Genomic DNA, 17,814 nt, shown 5'->3' on the forward strand with positions numbered 1-17,814 from the left:
ACCAAAAAATCACCTGGTGTGAAAATGTTAAAGGATATTTATGGAATTACGTCATTGTCAGGTGGATTGCCCGGATGAGTTGGTACACTTACCTGAGTTTGAGCAGCCCTGTTAAACTGTAAATGAAGATAAGGTGTATCAGGGCAAATATTATCACCTGTAATCTCATCCTAGATTTAACTGGATGCAGTGAAAGGAATCCCTTCCATCAGATTGACATATCGTAGCTGCTTCTTTATGGATACAATCAGCCAAATCAATTATGTCTTCAGACTCGTCAGGTATGTGATTGCAACACTCTTTGCCTGTAACAACACATTCCCCCTTTAACTGCTGAGAAGATCTCCTTTGCATCTGATTTTTGGAGAACCATCTATGCATTGCAACTATTTCTGTTGTTACATTCTGGAAGGCACCGGCAGCATCTTTGCTGACTCCACAACTGCATCCAAGGTCTATACAGTTAATAAAGATGTCTTCATGCAGTTGAACAATCTATTGCTGCTGAAAACTGATAGAAATAGTGCTATGGCCATACTATCCTTGCAAAGAGGCCTTGTTGGCAACGAGGCTCCTGTTCAGGGTCACTGGTGCATTAAAAGAAAATGAGATTTTCAATTCCCAATACTGACTATCTTATAAAATGGCGGAGCAGACTCGATGGGCCGAATGGCCGACTTCTGCTGTTTTGTCTTATGGTCTTATCTTGCTGGCAAATGTAGAGTCTCTGGTAAATAAAACTGAAGATCTCAGAGCTGGGGGGCTGTATCAGAGGGACAGTAGGATCCTTTGTTTTACGGGATCCTGGTTAACCCCTTCCATACCTGACACAGTGATTCAGATTGATGGGTTCACTACACCATCAGGATAGGGCTGGTGAATCTCTCAAAAAGCAGAGGTGTAGGCGTGTCTCATGATCAACTCCTCTTGGTGCATAAATGTATCAATGTTGTCCCAATTCTGCTCAACAGACTTGCAATATCTCATGGGAGATTTCTGCGATCATTTTGGTAGTGGTGTACGTTCCACCTCAGGCCAATGTCAGACAGACTCCAGATGATCTGAGCAAAGTGACCAACAGGAACAAAACAGCAGACCTTGATGCCTTTACCATCATTTTGGGGGATTTTAACCAGGTCAGGTTGAAAAACTCACTAAATTATTACCATCAACAAATCACCAAAGGAAACAACACACTGGGCCACAATTACACCAAGATCACGAGTGCTTACTGTGATATTCCATGCCCACACTAGAAAGTCTGATCACCTGGCTGTACTTCTACTCCGAGTACAGGCAGAGACTGAAGACTGCAGCACCAGTAGTGAGGACCAAGAAGGTGTGGACAAGGGAAGCACAGGAGCGCTTTGAATTGGTGGTCTGGGCTGTATTCAGGGATTCATCTTCAAATCCGGGTGAGTATGCTGCAGCTACCAATTTCATTAAAACCTGTGTGGATGAATGTGTGCCTGTGAAAACCTGCTGTACATTCCCAAACCAAAAGCCACGGATGAACCAGGAGGTACGTTGTGTGCTGAGGGCTAGATCTGTGGCATTCAAGTCTGGTGAACCAGGTCTGTAGAAGAAAAGCAGGTATGAATTGTGGAGAGCTATTTCAAGAGCTAAGAAACAACTCTGAGCGAGACTGCAGGCGACATTGGATACACATCAACCCTGGCAGTGTTTGTAGGACATCACTTCCTAGAAAGTGAAACCCAATAGCATGAATAGCAGTGATGCCTCTCTACGAGATGAGCTCAATGTCTTCTATGCCTGCTTTGAAAGGGAGAACACAACTACAGCTGTGAAGATCCCTGCTGCACCTGGTGACCCTGTGATCTCTGTCTTAGAGGTCGTTGTTAGGCTGTTTTTTCAGAGGGTGAACCCTTGCAAGGCATCAGGCCCCAATGCATAACCTGGTAAGGCTTTGAAAACTTGTGCCAACCAACTGGTGGGAGTATTCAGAGACATTTTCAATCTCTCACTGTTACAGTGGTTAGTTCTCACCTGCTTCGAAAGGCAACGATTATACCAGTGCCCAAGAAGAGTAGTGTGAGCTGCCTTAATGACTATCATCCAGTAAACTCATTATCTACAGTGAAGAAATGCTTTGAGAGGTTGATCATGACTAGACTGAACTCCTGCCTCAGCAAGGATCTGGACCCACTGCAATTTGCCTATCGCCACAATAGGTCTACAGCAGACGCAATCTCAATGGCTCTTCATGTGGCCTTAGATCACCTGGACAATGCAAACACCTATGACGGGTCAGAATTTAACACTATCATTCGAACAGTCCTGATCAAAATCCACAGAACCTGGGCCTCTGTACCTCCCACTGCAATTGGATCCTTGACTTCCTAACTGGAAGACCATAATCTGGGCGGATTGGTGACAACATCTCCTCGCTGACGAACGACACTGGTACACCTCAGTGGTGTGTGCTTAGCCAACTGCTCTACTGTCTCTATACCCATGACTATGTGGCTAGGCACAGTTCAAATGCCATATATAAATTTGTTGATGACATGACCATTGTTGGCAGATTCTCAGATGGAGACGAGAGGGCATACAGGAGCAAGATATACCAGCTAGCTGAGTGGTGTTGCAGCAACAACCTGGCACTCAATGTCAGTAAGTCCAAAGAGCTGATACTGGACTTCAGGAAGGGTAAGTCGAGGGAACACGAACCAATCCTCATAGAGGGATCAGAAATGGAGAGAGTGAGCAGTTTCAAGTTCCTGGGTGTCAAAATCTTTGAGGATCTAGTCTGGGTCCAACATATTGATATAGTTATTTGGAAGGCAAGGCACCTAAAATACTTGAAAACTTCTACAGTTGTTCTGTCTGGTATGGGGGTGGGGCAGGGGGAGATCTACTTCAGCAGGATCAAAAGAGGCTACAGGTAGTTGTAAAATTAGTCAGCTCCATCTTGGGTACTAGCCTTTGTAGTTTCAAAGACATCTTCAGGGGTCAGTGCCTCAGAAAGGCAGTATCCATTATTAAGGACCCCCATCACACAGAACATGTCCTCTTCTCATTGTTACCAGCAGGAAGGAGATACAGAAGCCTGAAGGGACACACCCAGTGATTCAGGAACAGCTTCTTCCTCTCTGCCGTACAATTCGTAAATGGACATTGAACTCATGAACACTACCTCACCTTTTTCTATATATTATTGCTGTTTTTGCACTATTTTAAATTTAACTATTTAATATACATATGTATATTAAATAGTTAAATTACACACTTACCGTACTGTTATACACTTACTGTAATTGATTGATTTATTTGTTTCTATATTAAGTATTGCATTGTACTGCTGCCACTAAGTTGACAAATTTCATGACATATGCTGGTGATATTGAACCTGATTCTGATTCTTTCTAAAACTGCAGCAATATTTTTAATTCAGTATTATTGGTAAGACCGTAGGACACAGGAGCAGAATTAGGCCATTCAGCCCATCGAGTCTGCTCCACCATTCCATCATGGCTGATCTCGGATCCCACTCAACCAAACACACTGCCTTCTCACCATCTTTTGATGCCCTGACCAATCAAGAAACTATCAACATCTGCTTTAAACTTGACCTCCACCACAGTCTGTGCCAGAGCATTCTACAGATTCATTACTCCCTGGCTAAAAAAATGTCTCCTTACTTCTGTTCTAAAAGGTCACCCCTCAATTTTGATGCTGTGCCCTCTAGTTCTGGATACCCCCACCATAGAAAACACCCTCTCCACATCCACGCTATCTAGTCCTTTCAACGTTCAGTAGGTTTCAATGAGATCCCCCCTCCTGCATTCTTCTCAATTCCAGTGAATACAGGCCTAAAGCTGCCAAACACTCCTCATATGTTAACACCTTCAATGTCCTTGTGAACATCCCCTGGACTCTCTCCCATGACAACACATCCTTTCTGAGATTTGGGGCCCAAAACTGGTAGATATACAAGAATGAACAACAGCAGAATAAACCTGTTTCTGAGCGATTGGTCATACAATCTTGCTGATGCAGTTAGGGTTTCAGTACCGTGTCCGTGTCATTAGTCTCTCCACTCCAGTGGTCCACAGGTTCCTGAGAATCGTTCATAACTCAAACCATTTGTAAGTCATAAACAGTGTGTGGGGGAGGCTCACAGAGGCAGCTGTGCTGGGGGAGCAAACAGGAGGGGGGAGACTGGTCATCAGCCGGCCTCACGTAGCTCTGCTGGCCTCAGCTTTGCTGTCTGTTGTGGCTGCAGAGTGAGAGCGGGGAGGGGAGATACATGGGATTGCACACTTCCATCCAGCAGTACATGGTCTGTCGGTCCGACAACCGGCTGGACATTCTAGCCCAGTCAGCAAACATCCCAGGCCTGCGTCACTATCCTTCGAACACGGAGCAAAGGCATTCAACTTCGGCCCATTCTCTAATTCCTGAAAATCCCCCACATCCCTGTCTCAAAAATCCAAGCCTGAAACGCAGACTCACCCTGTTATGTTTTGTAACTTCAAAACATAAAACTAATTCAAAGGAAAACACAGGAGTCCAAAATGTGCATCTAACTTCATGTTTACTTAAAACAAGGCGTGAACATATGTCACGAGAATTTTTAAAAATCGAGCTCAATCCAGAATGCTGCTTGGTTTGGAGAGTATGCATTATGATCAGAGATTAAGGGAGCTAGGGCTTTACTCTTTGGAGAGAAGGAGGATGAGAGGAGACATGATAGAGGTATACAAGATATTAAGAGGAATAGATAGAGTGGATAGCCAGCGCCTCTTCCCCAGGGCACCACTGCTCAATACAACAGGACATGGCTTTAAGGTAAGGGGTGGGAAGTTCAAGGGGGATATTAGAGGAAGGTTTTTTACTCAGAGAGTGGTTGGTGCGTGGAATACACTGCCTGAGTCAGTGGTGGAGGCAGATACACTAGTGAAATTTAAGAGACTACTGGACAGGTATATGGAGGAATTTAAGTTGGGGGCTTATATGGGAGGCAGGGTTTGAGGGTCAGCACAACGTTGTGGGCCAAAGGACCTGTACTGTGCTGTACTATTCTATGTTCTATGTAACTCTGTGTGTCTTCACAACACACTCAAAATGCTGGAGGAATTTTTGCCAAGCATCATCTACGGAAAAAAGTACAGTCACATTTCCAGCTGAAACCCTTCTGCAGGACTGGAGAAAAGAAGCTGAGGAGTTGATTTAAAAGGCCTGAAGAATTTTGGCTTCCTGCAGACGAGAGAAGAATAGAAGTAAAGGATGCAAAATACACAGACCAACAAAAAAACCCAAAACTGAGCCGTGTTCAAGAGCTCACAGCTTGGCATCATCTTGAACAGTAAATTAAAACACCAGTTGATGATCAATGAGTGTCAGGTGTTACGTAACTGGCAACAATGTATATTAATCGAGACAGGCTTTATGAAAACAACCAAACATTTATTAAACACATATAAGCGATAAGGGGAAAAAAAACAAAGGAAAACTTTAACCGAAGGTTAAACAGCTACGCAGCCGTTCATCAACTCCACTCGGCTCTGGTTCTTAAAGCGTTAAATGCGAAAACAGTTCTTAAAGCAATACAGTCAGATATAGTTCTTAAAGTGATAACTTCGAAAGTCCAACAGTTTTACACATTCAATTGGGAGAGACTTCTCTGGAGAAAGATTTCTTCACCGACACACCTTTACTGCTGGTTCCGTCCACAGGATTCCCGATGCCGAAAATAAACAGTTCAAATCTTTCTTTTTAAATCTTTTTATTGAATTAGTACACAAAAGGTAAACCATGTAGAAACTAATACACTGTTGCGATATAAATTTACAAGAGATATTAATACACACAAAAAATTAGTACTAACAGTACAGTTTAGATGTAAAATAACGACTTAATATAATACTATATTAATTTTCCATACATATCAATAAAAAGAAAAAAACCCAAAAAAAAGACCCCCCCAAAAAAACCCCACCGTGCAACTAATCTAAAAAGCAAAGCAAAGCAATGGGCTAACTAGGTATCAAGTGGACTTAAACAACTTAAAACAATCACGTCCTCAAATCCGACCTTCCATTAAAAACAGTTAAAAAGCAAGAAGGGAATGTAAATATGGGCAAAGAGAAAAAAACAATTACATTAAATGAAAATGTTGAATAAAAGATCTCCAGGTCTGTTCAAATTTAACTGAAGTACCATAAAGATTACTTCTGATTTTCTCCAAATTTAAACATAATATCATCTGAGAAAACCAAAAAAAACATAGTTGGGGTATTAATCTCCTTCCAATGTTGTAAAATACATCTTTTCGCCATTAAAGTAAGAAATGCAATCATTCTACGGGCTGAAGGGGAAAGATTACTGGAAATTTTAGGTAATCCAAAGATAGCAGTAACAGGATGGGGAGAAATATCTGTATTCAATACCTTTGAGATAATATTAAAAATGTCTTTCCAAAAAGTTTCCAAAGTAGGACAGGACCAAAACATATGAGTTTTAAGGAAGCTATCTCCCCATGACATCTGTCACAAAGAGGGTTAATATGAGAATAAAAAAGAGCTAATTTATCTTTAGACATATGTGCTCTATGAACAACTTTAAATTGAATTTGGGAATGTTTGGAACAGATAGAGGAAGTATTGACTAGTCGTAAAATATGCCCCCAGTCATCTGCCAAGATAGTAAAGCCCAATTCCTTTTCCCAATCTGACCTAATCTTATGGAATGGAGCTTTCCTAAGTTTCATGATAGTATTATAAATAATAGCCATTACACCTTTTTGACATGGGTTACAGTTAATTATAGTATCTAAAATATATGTAGGGGGTAATGTCGGAAAGGAAGAAAGTATGGTACTTAGGAAATTTCTAACTTGGAGATATCTAAAAAAGTGTATTCTTGGTAAGTTACATTTGTTAGATAATTGTTCAAAAGACATAAGGGAGCCATCTAAAAATAAATCCAAAAACCGTGATATACCCTTAGTCTTCCAAATTTGAAGGGCATGGTCTGTAGTGGAGGGGGGAAAGAATATGTTGCCTAAAATAGGAATTGCAAGCCTAAATTGATTAAGATCGAAAAATTTTCGGAATTGAAACCAAATACGTAAGGTATGTTTAACTATCGGGTTAGAAACCTGTTATGGCGTTTCAAGAAAGGAAGAGAAGAACCTAAAATGGAGCCAAGTGCATAACTTTGAGCAGATTGTAATTCCAATACTACCCATTTAGGAATGGATACTGTATCTTGGTCAAGTAACCAAAATTTCATGTGTCAAATATTAATTGCCCAATAATAGAATCTAAAGTTAGGTAATGCCAAACCTCCATCTCTCTTAGCTTCCTGTAGATGTATTCTACCCAGTCTTGGGTTTTTATTTTGCCAAATAAATGAAGAAATTTTAGAGTCAACTTTGTCAAAAAAGGATTTTGGAACAAAAATCGGTAATGCCTGAAATACATATAAAAATTTTGGCAGAATAGACATCTTAACAGCATTAATACGACCAATCAAAGTTAAATAAAGTGGAGACCATTTAAGTGGAAGTTGTGTAATGTGATCAATTAAGGGTTGGAAATTAGTCTTAAATAAATCCTTATGTTTACAGGTAATTTTAATCCCAAGATATGAAAAATGATTATTAACCAATTTAAACGGGAGATTCTGATATAAGGGAACTTGCTTATTAATCGGGAAAAGTTCACCCTTACTGAGATTTAACTTATAACCTGAAAAAAGACTAAATTGTGCTAATAAATCTAAAGCTGCAGGAATAGATTTTTGAGGATTAGAAATATATAAAAGTAAATCATCAGCATAAAGTGATACTTTATGAGACTTTAAACAACGAGTTATACCAGTAATATTTGGAGATTCTCGAATCGCAATTGCAAGAGGTTCTAATGCAATATCAAATAATAAAGGACTAAGAGGACAACCTTGTCTGGTACCTCGAAGAAGAGGAGAAAAAGAGGAAAAGAGGAAATTTAAAGAGTTAGTATGAACTGAGGCCACAGGAGAATGATATAACTATCTGATCCAGGATATAAATTTCGGGCTGAAGTTAAACATTTCAAGCACCTTAAATAAGTAAGGCCATTCGACCCTATGGAAGGCTTTTTCAGCATCTAGGGAAATGACGCATTCAGGATCATTTTGTGACAGGGTATAGACAATGTTTAACAGTGTACGAATATTATAAAAAGAGTAACGACTTTTAATAAAACCTATTTGGTCTTCCGAGATAATATAAGGAAGTGCCTTTTCTAATCTGTTTGCTAATAATTTAGAAAAAATTTTAGAGTCAACATTTAATAAAGATATTGGTCTATAAAATGCACATTGAGCAGGGTCTTTATCCTTCTTTAATATTAAAGAGATTGATGCTCTATAAAAGGATTCGGGAAGTTTACCAAGTTTTAATGAGGCCTCCAGAACCCTGAATAACCAAGGGATTAATGAGGATGCAAAAAATTTATAAAATTCCGTGGTAAACCCATCAGGACCAGGAGCTTTCCCCGGGTTCATAGAAAAAATAACATTCTTAAATCAGTGGTAAAGGAAGTGCCTAACATAGAAGATATATCATGTGAAATCTTAGGGAAATCTAGGTTATCTAAAAAGTCATACATATGTTTAGAATCTCGTGGAAACTCTGATTGATATAAAGAGGAATAAAAGTCAAAAAAGGATTGATTAATCTCAGCTTGATCAAATATCAGTTGATCTTTTTGATTATAAATCTGATTAATTTTAAATTTAGTATAGTTAGTCTTCAACTGATTAGCCAACAGTTTACCAACTTTGTCACTATGTATATAAAATTCGCTTCTTGTTTTCATTAATTGATTTGCAATCGAGGACGAAAGTAATAAACTGTGTTCTATTTGAAGTTCAGTTCTTTGTTTATACAACTTCTCAGAGGGAGCTGTAACATATTTCTTATCAATTTCCTTAATCTTGTGCACAATAACCAACTCCTCCTGCTTCAGCTTCTTCCTCAAAGCAGCAGAATACGAGATGATCTGACCACGAATATAAGCTTTAAAAGTATCCCAAAGGGTGTTCATGGATATATCCTCTGTACAGTTGATTGTAAAAAAGAGATCAATCTGTTCATTCATAAAGTTAACAAAATCCGAGTCCTGAAGCAACAGCAAATTGAAGCGCCATTGTCTTTTATTTTGTGTATTGGCCAATATTTTAATAGAAAGCTTAAGTGGAGCATGATCCGAAATGGTTATAGAGTCATATTCACATTTAACCACTGAAGAAATAAGACGAGAGTCAATAAAAAAATAATCAATTCTTGAATAGGAATGATGAACTTGTGAAAAAAAAGAAAAATCTTTTTCCTGAGGATGCAAAAAATGCCAAATGTCCGTCGACCCGGAACCTGAGAGAAATGAATTAATCAAGGTTGCAGATTTACTGGGTAGAGTCCGTAAAGGAGCCGAACGGTCCAATAATGGGGATAAACAAGTATTAAGATCTCCACCCCAGATCAGTGAAAACTCATTCAAATTCCGGAACAAATTAAATAATGATTTATAAAATTCTAGACAGTCCAGTTTAGGAGCATAGATGTTAACCAAAACTACCTTTTTATTAAAGAATAAACCACTAACCAATAGAAATCTACCATTCGGATCCGAAATAATATCGTGTTGCACAAAAGTGATTGAGGGATCTATAAAAATAGAAACTCCTCGAATTTTGGCGTTGGAATTCGAATGGAAGTGTTGAGCCTTCCAGAACTTAAAAAAACGTAATCTGTCCCATCTTCGCACATGGGTCTCTTGTAAAAATAGAATATGTGCTTTAAGTCTCCAGAATACTTTAAAGACTTTTTTCCTTTTAATTGGATGATTAAGACCATTAGTATTCCAAGAGACAAAATTAATAATAGACTCCATAATCCCTAAAGTCAACCCTCAAATAAAGGAGGATTGACAATAGGTTCGACCCACGAACCCGGAAAGGGAACAGAGTAAACAAGAGATAACGGGAAAGAGAATGCGACCAATACTTCGGTAATATAAGTATCCCAAGAAGAAAGAAAGACTAAAAAGTGAAGCCACCCCCCCACCCCGTAACCCCAAAGCTAAATCTAAGATAGACCAGCCAGAAAGAAGCGAGCACTAGAGCTACCCCCATGACTTCCGATAGACGCTCACTAAAAGAAAGTATATATATAAAAAGATCAGCTAAAGTTATAAAACAGTAAAGGAATAAAAAAAAGTACACCAATTAAAACGAAAATGATATAATACAAAGAAAAAACAGGTACATATAAAGAAAACCGTTAACCTACAACAGACCGTATAATTAAACAAGAAAATGAAATATTAGCATAGACTAGCCAAGAAAACTACAAAAAGTACGTTTGAAAATTACAAAGTTTAAGGCCTCCAGGGATATACATAAAATGATGCTGTGGGAATGGCCACCCAGAATCCCCAGGGAAGAAGAAAGGGATGATGCAGTTAAAAAAAAAGTTTGGCAACCATATTAATTAAACCGAAAAAAACTTTTCTGCCCTCATATAAAGCAAAAAAAAATTAAACCCAACAGATTAACTGCCTCCGATCAAACAGAGATGATTTAATAGTGCGATTAAGATGTTGAAGGCAAGAGTTGATCCAGGTAACTCTGGGCTTCTGATGGAGAGTCGAAAAAACGGGAAGACCTATCAGACAATCGAATCCTCAAACGTGCGGGATAAAGCAACACTGGTTTTAAATCCGTCATGTAGAATTCCGGCATCACAGATCTGTAACCGACACGTTGATCATGAATCTGTTTACTAAAATCTTCCACCAATCGAAAGTGAAGATCCGAGAAATCAATGTAACCTTTAGGTCGAACAAAGCGAAGCAGCTTCCCCTTGTCTTGAAAATAATGAAATCGTAAAATAACATGCCAAGGTTTATCTGACTTAGGCAAATATAATGGGACTCTGTGAGCCCGATCGAACAGTGGTGGTTGATCCGGAAATAAAGTGGGAAATGAATCTTTTAAAAGTTGAGAGAAAAACTTTATAGGGTCATCAGAGTCAGCAGCTTCACGAATACCAATAATTCGAATGTTCTGCCATCACATTCTGCATTCTAAGTCAGAATTTTTAAAGGTCAGAAAGTCAAATTTTTTCTTCATTACAGTAATTGTTTCTTCAATTTTCCCCATCTTGAGTTCATTTTGTTGCGTGGATACCTGGAGATTAGATATAGCAGTCTGATGTTCCGTGATGTTTTCATTTTATCAATTTCATCGATAATTTTCTGCAGTTTAGTTGAAATTTCCGCACGAATCAGATCTGATATAGCTTGCATAGTTACTGCTGGTTCAATCGGAGGAGGGTCGGTAACTTTCGGTCTAACCAGAGGTTTGCCATCTTTCCCGTTCTTAGACATAGCGGACCTTAAAAGCATCCAAATATATAATTACAATCCGCTGCAAGGTATTGTAAAAATTGGTGCCTGAAAAGTTAGCTTAAATGTAGCTGATCATAGGATAAAGCTCAGAGGTAATGGAGCGAGTCAAGAACACAACTTCACTCCATCAGCTCTACCGGAAGTCTCAACAGTTTAAATCAACTGACCTTAAATTCCTTCAGAGAGAGAGAGCCTTTTTGCATGAACTCATTGCGCTATTGCAAGAGTTATTTCAATGCAGATTCTCTTCAACGAAGACTCAATAAGGTCCATCCTTTATTAAACTGCCAAAAAAAGCCAACTTCTCTCGATCCTTCACTTCGATGAATTCTTCACTCTCCCTTCAAAACTGTCAAAATTGAGTAAATTGGCACTTCCAGCCACAAATTTCCAGTTCAAATACAATATCTTGTAAGAGAACGCACCTTCTGTTTTAAAAGTGAAACTGCGTCACAAAAACAAACACGCAACAGAAACGGAGGCACAACACGTTCTACCTGGAAATCTACAAACTCAAAAACCTACTGCGTCACCTGAGTCGACCCTTATCTAGTCATGGGGCACGTGTCATCACGTGACCTCACAACCGGTGGGAAAATCACATCAGGTGATTTTCCAAAAGACCATTACATCATTCTCACAAAAAAAAACAGATCTCCTTGAGCATGTAACACAGGAAAAAAACAATGGTGATTATACGATAGCCTGCAAAGAAAGTGACGAAGTGGTCAGGAGCTGCACCCTACTTTCATGGATTGGATCATTATCTGCTGCATTCTTGCTTTTCTGAAGAAGCTTGTTGATATTTGCTTTTATCTTTCCAACCTTAGCACGGGTACTTTGGTCGGGTATGCAGCTCTCATCCTCCAGGTCTTTTAAAATCGTTCTCAGTATTTTCTGAAGCCATTCCGTGTCATACTTTGGACAGGAAGAGAGCAGTTCTTCGACCTGCGTTTCAACTCGTTGTAAGAGTTCTTCATCATCTTTGATTTTAGTGATGACTTGCAGCCCACAACATGACTCCACCTGTGCAATGTTTCTCTGTGCAACATCACTGAAGTTGTTCGCACATATACTGAAAACAGGAAGGAAATTATCTTTAGCAGATGCTTCAAGTGTATGTATATACAGAACTGTGTAAAAGTCTTAGGCACATAGACAATAGACAATAGGTGCAGGAGTAAGCCATTCGGCCCTTCGAGCCAGCACCACCATTCACTGTGATCATGGCTGATCATCCACAATCAGTATCCAGTTCCTGCCTTCTCCCCATATCCCACATATAAACAGCTAAGGTGCATAGACCTTTTCACAGCTCTGTATTTGTCAACATAGAGCGGAAACCAAGTTTGTAACTCTGGTGGGAGCAAAGGATGTTGGGAATGAATTGCCGCAGGAAGGGTGTGGCACAGGTGGCAGAGAAGGAATGCCGGGACTTTGATTACAAACAATTGGTTTATTGATCATTACAGAATGTCTCTCTGATGCTTACCACTCCCTCCCCTCTCCTTTCCCCTTTTCCCAACCATGAGTCCACTCTCCCTGCCCCCTTCTTGTTCTCAGTCCACAGTAGACAGTCCATCAGGCCTCACACAACAGTCTGTCAGGTTTATCGTTACTCACATTGACCCATGGAGTTGTTTTTTTTTGCATCAGCAGTCCAGTGCAATAATAACATTACTAACCTTAGCTATATATATGTGCCTCAGACCTTTGCACAGTACTGTAAACCAAGAATCAAGAAAACTCAGTTTTGACCACCTGTGCAAGTTGCAGTAAGGCAAGGGTTAACATAATATCTGGGCAAGGACAGATTGCAGAGAGACCAGGCAATAACGGTCTTTGAAAAGCATAGCTTCCATTATGCATAACAGATTACTGGAGCCATTTTGGCTTCCTGCAGATGAGAGAAGAATAGAACAAAAAGATGCAAAATACACAGACCAACAAAGGGACAATTCCTTTACTAAATTCAAAGTAACATAGCTTGTAGTTTCTATTGACTTTTAACACCTGTTTTGTGAATGTTGATTGATATTGCAAGTAAAAAAATTCAAGAATACATAGTTTACCAAATGGTCAATATACACAACTGTGCCTGAATTATGTATGAAAATAGCATTTTTCTTTCCTGACTTCAGAACAGTGTAAGTGACAAGGGTCACGCTGTTCTACTTGTGCACAAGTCAATTACAGTATGTTTAAGGAATGGGTGTGTGCCTTCAGAGGCCAGTTGATCAGTGATGACACACCTTATTGACTTCATTGCCCAGGTCTTGATAAACTCAGAATTGTACAATGAGAGAGTGACCCATCATCCCACTGTGGCCATGCAGCCACTTCAAAACTCTATAACCGGTCACACTTCCTGATCTTTCCAGCAAACATGTGAATCTATTGTTCACATACTTATGAATCTCGTTTGAAAAGTTGCATTAAATCTACAGAATAAACAAAAATTTCCTTGGATTTTATTTTTTCCTAAGTATTTCTGTGTCCTCTCATTCTTTGCTGCCAATAGAAACAATTCATTAACACAAGAGATCCTGCAGATGCTGGAAATCCAAAGTAACATATACAAAATGCTGGAGGAACTCCACAGCTTGGGCAGCATCTATGCAGAGGAATAAGCAGTTGCTATTTCGTCATTAGCACTGGAAAGGAAGGGGGAAGAAGCCAGAATGAGAAGGTGGGAGAATGGGAAGGATTACAAGCCAGCAGGTTATAGGTGAAATCAGGTGTGTGGGTGGGGGAGAGGGGATGACGAGAGAAATTGAATTGTGTAAGGTAAAGGAAACAAGAAGGGTAGTTATGGAAAGTATGACAATTAAAGAAGAGGAAGTACTGGCACTTTTAAGGAATATAAAAGTGGATAAGTCTGCGGGTCCGGACAAGATATTCCCTAGGACCTTGAGGGAAGTTAGTGTGGAAATAGCAGGGGCTCTGACAGAAATATTTCAAATGTCATTAGAAACGGGGATGGTGCCGGAGGATTGGCGTATTGCTCATGTGGTTCCATTGTTTAATAAGGGTTCTAAGAGTAAACCTGGCAATTATCAGCCTGTGAGTTTGACGTCAGCGGTGGGTAAATTGATGGAAAGTATTCTTAGAGATGATATATATAATTATCTGGATAGACAAAGTCAACATGGATTTGTGCATGGAAGGTCATGTTTCACAAATCTTATTGAATTTTTTGATTAGGTTACTAAGAAAGTTGACGAGGGTAAAGTGGTGGATGTTGTCTATATGGACTTCAGTAAGGCCTTTGACAGGGTTCTACACGGAAGGTTAGTTAGGAAAGTTCAATCGTTAGGCATTAATATGGAAGTAGTAAACTGGATTCAGCAGTGGCTAGCTGGGAGATGCCAGACAGTGGTGGTGGATAACTGTGTGTCAGGTTGGAGGACGGTGTCTAGTGGTGTGCCTCAGGGATCGGTACTGGGTCCAATGTTGTTTGTCATATACATTAATGATCTGGATGATGGGGTAGTAAATTGGATTAGTAAGTATGCAGATGATACTAAGATGGGTGGAGTTGTGGATGATGAGGTGGGTTTTCAAAACTTGCAGAGATATTTAGGACAGTTAGAAGAGTGGGCTGCAAGATGGCAGATGGAGTTTAATGCTGAAAAATGTGAGGTGCTACATTTTGGTAGAACTAATCAAAATAAGACATACATGGTAAATGGTAGGGCATTGAAGAATGCTGTAGAACAGAGGGATCTAGGAATAATGGTGCATAGTTCTCTGAAGATGGAATCTCATGTGGATAGGGTGGTGAAGAAAGCTTTTGGTTTGCTGCCTTTATTAATCAGAGCACTGGGTATAGGAGTTGGGATGTAATGTTGAATTTGTATGAGGCATTGGTAAGGCCAAATCTGGAGTATTGTGTACAGTTCTGGTCACCGAATTATAGGAAAGATGTCAATAAAATTGAGAGAGTACAGAGGAGCTTTACTAAAATGTTGCCTGGGTTTCATCTCCTAAGTTAAAGAGAAAGTTTGAACAAGTTAGGTCTTTATTCTTTGGAGCGTAGAAGGCTGAGGGGGGACTTGATAGAGGTGTTTAAAATTATGAGGGAGATGGATAGAGTTGACGTGGTTAGACTTTTTCCATTGAGAGTGGGGAAGACTCAAACAAGCGGACATGGGTTGAGATTTAGAGGACAAAAGTTTAGGGGTAACATGAGGGGGAACTTCTTTACTCAGAGAGTGGTAGCTGTGTGGAATGAGCTTCCAGTAGAAGTGGTTGAGGCAGGTTCTATGTTGTCGTTTAAAGTTAAATTGGATAGATATATGGACAGGAAAGGAATGGAGGGTTATGGGCTGAGTGCAGGTCGGTGGGACTAGGATAGGGTAAGAGTTCGGCACGGACTAGAAGGGCCGAGATGGCCTGTTTCCGTGCTGTAATTGTTATATGGTTATATAGATGATGGGAGGTGATAGGTGGAAGAGGTAACGGACTGAAGAAGGAAACAGTGGACCATGTGAGTTAGGGAAGAAGGAGGGGCGGCAGAGGGAGGTGACGGGCAGGCGAGGAGAAGAAGGAGTAAAAAGAGAGTCAGAATGGGGAATGGAGAAAGAGAAAAGGGGGAGAGGGGAGTTACCATAAGTTAAAGAAATCCATGTTTTGCCCTTTGTCCTCTTCAGTACAATTTCCAAATCCACATTTTTTTTCAATTGATTACATGAAGCATGTTTCTGCTTCCAAAAGAAATACCTCATTTTTGTCAGCCACTGATAACTGAGGGTCAGTTAGAGGTTTGAGTAAAAATGCACTTTCAATCCTAGCTCCTCTCCTTCCCCCATACTTAGAAAAACACATTACAGCTATAGACAATAGACAATAGGTGCAGGAGTAGGCCATTTGGCCCTTCAAGCCAGCACCACCATTCACTGTGATCATGGCACCCACAATCAGTATCTAGTTCCTGCCTTATCCCCATAACCTTTGATTCCGCCATCTTTAAGAGCTCTATCCATCTCTTTCTTGAAAGCATCCAGAGACTTGGCCTCCACAGCCTTCTGGGGCAGAGCATTCCATACATCCACCACTCTCTGGGTGAAAAAGTTTTTCCTCAACTCCGTTCTAAATGGCCTACCCCTTATTCTTAAACTGTGGCCTCTGGTTCTGGACTCACCCATCAGCGGGAACATGCTTCCTGCCTCCAGCGTGTCCAATCCTTTAATAGTCTTATATGTTTCAATAAGATCCCCTCTCAGCCTTCTAAATTCCAGAGTATACAAGCCCAGTTGCTCCAATCTTTCGACATATGACAGTCCCGCCATCCTGGGAATTAACCTTGTGAACCTACGCTGCACTCCCTCAATAGCAAGAATGTCCTTCCTCAAATTTGGAGACCAAAACTGCACACAGTACTCCAGGTGTGGTCTCACCAGGGCCCTGTATAGCTGCAGAAGGACCTCTTTGCTCTTATACTCAATTCCCCTTGTTATGAAGGCCAGCATGCCATTAGCTTTCTTCACAGCCTGCTGTGCTTGCATGCTTGCTTTCAGTGACTGATATACAAGAACACCTAGATCTCCTTGTACTTCCCCTTTTCCAAATTTCACTCCATTTAGATAATAATCTGCCTTCCTGTTCTTACCACCAAAGTGGATAACCTCACAATTATCCACATTAAACTGCATCTGCCATGTATCTGCCCACTCACCCAACCTGTCCAAGTTACCCTGCATTCTCATAACATCCTCCTCACATTTCACACTGCCACCCAGCTATCTCTGTATCTGTGTTACCAGTTGCTCCTTGCCTGGTGCAGAACACCACAGAGGACATGTGCAGGTATACACATGTTGACGTGGATATTTTTGAAATAAACTGCATATCACAGGCACACACTCATCTACCAAATACTTACAAGAGTTTCTGGAGAGTTGTGTTCAGTCTCAGGTACTGAATCATGTCCTCTGTGCCATCATCTGTAATCCCATTGTCATACAAACGAAGGACTTTGAGACTATTGTTCCCTGCCAGAGCTTTCCACAAAGACCGAGCTCCTGTGGAACCAAAACAGTTTGTACCACACCTGAAAACAGAACCAAACAGCAAATATGAGTGATTACAGTTTCAAGTGAAATATGAAAAATTTTACATGAAGATTTATGTGATGAAAAATCTCACGATAGCGTCTCTATTCTGCATTCTGGGTTTTGAAGGATACCACTCAAAATCTCTGCTGACTTCTCGGTCAGTTTGTTGGAGCTTATCCTGGAACACAAGGCAATGAAAACGATTAATTTGGAGAACTCCAGCCTCACAAACTGCTGACCGGGAGGACAGCCTGAAAATAAACACTTGGGGCACAGTCAGGAGAACGGAGATAACAAGCAATGTCTTTCTATTGTTTATAATCTTTTCTATTTATTTA

General features: G+C 40.2%; 1 protein-coding gene across 5 annotated transcripts in view; it reads right to left on the bottom strand.

Annotated features, from left to right (window-relative positions):
• Positions 1 to 5,732: 5,732 nt before the first annotated feature.
• The window catches only part of LOC140186664 (NACHT, LRR and PYD domains-containing protein 1 homolog), a 40,329-nt gene continuing 28,247 nt past the window's right edge, over positions 5,733 to 17,814 (bottom strand). For 3 of the 5 annotated variants that reach the window (XM_072241085.1, XM_072241086.1, XM_072241088.1), the window contains exons 7-9: positions 17,568 to 17,654; positions 17,305 to 17,472; positions 9,289 to 12,495 (exon numbers count right to left, since the gene is read on the bottom strand). In XM_072241085.1, coding sequence (XP_072097186.1) covers positions 12,114 to 12,495; positions 17,305 to 17,472; positions 17,568 to 17,654 — 637 coding nt within the window. In that variant the 3' untranslated portion in view covers positions 9,289 to 12,113. Of the gene's footprint in view, positions 12,496 to 13,105; positions 13,318 to 17,304; positions 17,473 to 17,567; positions 17,655 to 17,814 lie in introns of all 5 variants that reach the window. The other 2 variants (XR_011882909.1, XM_072241089.1) reach the window with 2 other exon arrangements.

This window comes from Mobula birostris, chromosome 23 (assembly GCF_030028105.1).
Source record: "Mobula birostris isolate sMobBir1 chromosome 23, sMobBir1.hap1, whole genome shotgun sequence".
In the NCBI taxonomy this organism is placed as follows: Eukaryota; Metazoa; Chordata; class Chondrichthyes; order Myliobatiformes; family Myliobatidae; genus Mobula; species Mobula birostris.